Source organism: Otolemur garnettii, unplaced genomic scaffold, assembly GCF_000181295.1.
Source record: "Otolemur garnettii isolate 467f Iridium unplaced genomic scaffold, OtoGar3 scaffold00017, whole genome shotgun sequence".
In the NCBI taxonomy this organism is placed as follows: Eukaryota; Metazoa; Chordata; class Mammalia; order Primates; family Galagidae; genus Otolemur; species Otolemur garnettii.
Genome location: NW_003852412.1, coordinates 28,981,189 through 28,986,203, shown reverse-complemented (window position 1 = coordinate 28,986,203; position 5,015 = coordinate 28,981,189). Strand labels below are relative to the sequence as shown.

The window sequence follows — 5,015 nt, the reverse complement described above, 5'->3', positions numbered from 1 at the left end:
TATATATATACCTGGTCCTTCATTATTGAGATATCATTTACAATATAGGTTAGGCTTCCTTTAATCATTGGCAATTACACAGTTGATAATGCTAAAAATGTAGGTAAAGAACTAACTCAAATCACAGAGAATTCCATCTCAGTACCTCACACTTGCTGAGAGTTATTTATGTAAAGCAAACAATTATAAACTATTTAAATTATAAACAGAGGAAAAGATAACTATCAGACAGAATTTATAACAATGGCAATATTTTCCTGTTTTTAAAATTATTCATGACTTAATGTCAGATGTTTTACCATTAAAACTATGCCTATCTGTTAAATTATTATAATAAAAGTGAATAATTAGATTTGGGATAGAAATGAATCGAGACTGAAGAGAAAGACATGATAATGTATGTAATCTGAAATAATATAGAAAAATTCAGAAAAGCTGAAAATAATAAGTTTTATCTACTTTGTCATATACTTTAATGTCCACACAAGTCCTCCCAATTACTTATAGCCTTACTAAGAAATTTCCCTGGAAACAGACCTCTATTAAGGCATTTGAGTATTCATTTGTTTGCGTAGTCAAAAGATTCCTAGTCACCAATCATTAAGGAAATGAAACACATGAATTAGACATGATTCAAATGATAAAATTTACTACTCTTAAAAAACAAATTAGAAATTCTAATAACTCTAATACCCAATACATGCTTTAAAATATATATTTCTTACATTAAAAAAATTTCTACTTGGGGCCAAAATGACTTACTATCTTACTTTTAGGTATAATCTTTTAAATTATGAATATATTTTCAGTGTATAGTCATTTTTTCCATTAATATTAAGGATATTCATACCTGCACGTGATGGGCAACAGATTGGAGAGTTTGTATAGGCATTCAGAAAGGAAGTGCCATGTGCTTTCATTAAATTGATAAAAGGAAGTTTCACTACCTGACTTTCTGGATGAAATGTTAACCTTCCATCCTGGAATAAAGACATTTAATTAATAATTATTGCATTACAAGTGAAGAAAATTATCTTTTTTAACTTTAACCATAAGATTTATAGTACCAAGAGACTTCAATATGACTACAAGAGTCCTCAAAAGAATAAAAACAAGTAAAAGGTTATTACCAGCATCTGGTATCTATAAATAGCTAGAATGCAATGCAATATTATGCTTAGATTCATTTGAATACTGTAATTAAATTAAAGGAAACCCTGAAAAATTATTTGGGGGGGGATGATGGACTGACTGAAATAATATTGAGAATACTTACTATGTGCCAGGCATTGTCCAAGCTCTGAGGATACTAATGGTGACTAAAACAGAGTCCTCCCCCCATAAAGCTTATAATCTAGTGAGAAAGAAAGGCAAAAAGTATACTGGTAAATGAATCATGAATAATTACAAATTATGATATGTGCTTTGAAAAACACCTGAGATACAGAGTACAAAGGAGCCCTCCTTCAGAGAGAGTAGACAGGGAGGAGTTCTCTGGGATTATGAAGCCTATAGAATGAGCAAGATTCAACCATTCCAACAATGTGAAGATGTGTACAGTCTGAGACATCTGTAAGACCTAAGTGCTGATTACTGTCAATTAGACAGATGGATAAGTAAGTCTGAAGATTAGAAGAGATGTCTGAGTTGGAGATGAACCAGGAATTGAAAAACTCTCTTTGGTATAGAGCAAAAACAGAAAAAATATATTCTAATCCTGGAGTTGGGAGATGGAGCAGGAGCCTGCAAATGATGTTGAAATAATGATTTTAACATAATTGTAAGGATAGTTTAAAAAATGAGCCAATCCAAAATATAGGATACACAAACCCTTGAGATGTCTCTGATTTCCAAATGGAGATATAAAGTAGTCTGTTACAGAGAGGAGTCTGGAGTTCAGAGAAGTCTTGGTGAAATAAGCTTGGGAACCTGCAGCACATTCATGGTGTTGAAGACTGAGAGACTGAATGACACCTTTTAGGGAAAAAGGGAAAGGGAAGGAAAGAAAGGAGTTCAGAGGAAGCTGCGAGAAGTCACACGTAGGAGAAGACTGTGGAAGACTGAGAAAGAATGGCCAGTGACAGAGGAAGATATGAGGAGCCTGAGGACCACGAAAGCCGACAGCAGACAGTGCACCAGGGAAGAGGTAATGTCTGCTGTGTTGAGAAGACTCCCGACGTGAGGCGAGAAAACGCACACTGGGACTGATGGTGCAGAGACAGATGGGTCTTGGTAAGGACACTATCCATGGAGTAGTTAGGGTGGACAGCTAAACTGGAATGGGGTGGGGGGCAAGAAAGTGAGCAGGTGAAAAAAGACACCAAACCTCTTTTAAGAAGTTATTTTACAAAGAAAAGTGGGAGAAAATGGAATAGTTGTTAGGGAATGGCACGTGAGGTGGGGGTGGGGGGAATGTGGGATTAAGGTTAGGTTTTTGTCTTTTTTGAAGTGAGGAAAAATACAGAATGTTTTATGTCAAAATACATGACTACTTCTAGCAAGAATATATAAATTCAAATTCTGAGAAACTTATTGTCACAAATTCCAAATACCTCTCTTACAATATTTTGGACATCAGAAGATAGCTGTTTGTGGACACTGCCTAGAATCTTGACAACCAGCCACCCAAGCTTGTCTGGTTGGTGAATGGAGCTGGTAGGGAGATGGAACTGACATGTTAGATTATTAATATTGGAGAAAACATTGAATGTTTCTCACAAGTTTTGGCTTTTAATTCCATATAGTTTTTACATATTAGCAAATAATTTAAAAATATAGACTACTACTAGTACATGTACCACTATAATGGTATCAATGGGAGATGTCCACATACTGGTTAATTATGAGCTGAAAGGCACGTTCACATGGCCAGCTGATGAAAAACAGAAAGGAAAAGTTTTCCATACTGTGTTAATACTTTGTGATAGACAGGCAAAGGGTCTGTTCTATCATGTTTAGTGAGGAGAGAAAATCTTATAGGATGGCTTTTAGATCACTTCTATCATTTACTAATAGCCCATTTCAATTTTCTCAAGACTATTCCTACGATTCAAACAAATTAAGCACCATTACATTGGGCCATTAACTAGTTATCTGCATAAAAGTTACACAAATGGCCTTAGTTTCTGCATTTTGCTCTTATTTTTAACTCTCATAGGTCATTTTCCCTCTTGGGATGGATGAACCTTTTTGTGGATATGATTTTGTGATTTTGATTACTCCTGCTTACTCCTTAGTGCCTAATCATTCTGGGATGGGAAGAACTAGAATTAGAATTCAATGCATCATCCTAAAGAAAGACTATAACAGTAACTTTAACCATCTTATCTGCTATCATGGAAAGACCATTTATAGTGTTCTTCTAAGATCTTTCCATTGCATGGAATGAAATTCTCACTAGACTTTGTAATATGCAATTTTGTGCCTGTCCTACTGAAACTTCACCAGAACTTGTTATAAAAACAATGCAGGTGCAGTAGTGGAGGTTGTGGGAGTGGGAATGCAGAAGATACTCATGCCTTTTAAGATACAGGCAAAGATGCTGATTTTTTTTCCCAGAGCTTATCTTTTAAAAAGGGTTTCATTTGGCGGGGGGCGGGGAATGTAAGATGACAGACCAGAAGGATGGTTCAGTTGTGCTCTCTTAGAATGACTGAGGAAAAAGAAAGACCCCAGCCATACCTGGCCCAAGAACTTTACCTAGAGTCATAGCTCAGGGACCACAGTGAGGAAGTGGTGAGCTAAATACAGTGTATGATCTGGAGTGGAGGAAATCTGATGAATTAGGCAAGTGATTGCAACTGGCTGGGATCAGCTGGCCCCTACAGAAGTCCAGGATGGGAAGAAGCCTTTTGAAGTTTCCAGTTGTTGGGGGAAGCTTCATGGGTGAGTGGAAAGCTTGGAAGAGTGGGGGGCACTCAAACGGTATAGAGCAACCAGATCTGAATGCTGGTTGGAGTGGATTTGCCACAGGTTTGGTGGCTGGTGAGGCAGCCAAAGCATGGCCATCATAAATCCTGATGGGAATTAATCACCTGCTGGGATCAGAACTCCACTCTTGGAACAGGCTGAGGGACATCTGCACCCCACTGGAACTGGGGTAGGGGAGCACTGTGAGACCTGCCCCTGGAGAATTCTTGTGACCTTTAGGATCCCAACCCAGCAGGGTCTGAATGGTGAGGAAATAATCAGGTGGTTACTGAAAGCAACTGAGTTTGGAATTAGGATCATAGAGGTTGCTGGCTGTGTTCTCTATCCCCTAAAAACCACAGCATCACCTGGTGTCCTGGCGACATACTGCAACATACTGTCATCAAGAGCAAGAACTTTTGTATATTTGGTCATGAGGAAGAGTTTGGCTTTGCTCAGGCTGAGGCCACTTCAAGGTCTAAGCTCGGAGACAAGGTAATTTGAAGCAGAGGAGAAGTGAGAAAGAAAAAAGAGGACAGAGAGGTGAACAAGAAGAAAGAACACAGGAGGAGTAACCAATAGAAAAATTCGGGCAACATGAAAAGCCACAACAGAGGAACTTCCCCAAGGGACCATGAGGCAGCTGCTGCAGAAGATTCCAGCTATAAAGAATTAATGGACTTGACAGAAAGGGAATTTAAAATATGAATAATGAAGACAATAAAGAGAATGGATGAAGAAATGGGAAGACAGAACCAAAAGTTGGACAAGAGATAAGCAAAATATGGGAAGAATACGGCAGAGCTGAAGGAAATGAAGGAGACAATTAGGGGATGTGAAGATGCAGTAGACAGTATCAAAACTAGGTTAGACCATGAAGAAAGAACCTCAGAGTTAGAGGATAAAGTTTTCGAGTTAAAGAGGCAGAAAAGAAGAGAGATAAAGCAGAACAGGAACTTAGAGAACTACAAGACTCCATGAAGCATTCAAACATACAAATAGTAGAGATCCCTGAAGGGTAAGGAGACTGTCCTACAGGAATGGAAGCCCTACTTCCACAGAACCCTAAAGACCCCGACATACTCCTTTCAGATGGATATCAAACC

General features: G+C 38.0%; 1 protein-coding gene across 1 annotated transcript in view; it reads right to left on the bottom strand.

The window, feature by feature from the left end:
* The window catches only part of ARSK (arylsulfatase family member K), a 40,968-nt gene that overhangs the window by 26,548 nt on the left and 9,405 nt on the right, over positions 1 to 5,015 (bottom strand). The window contains exon 2 of the mRNA XM_003785985.3: positions 851 to 980. Coding sequence (XP_003786033.1) covers positions 851 to 980 — 130 coding nt within the window. The remainder of the gene's footprint in view (positions 1 to 850; positions 981 to 5,015) is intronic.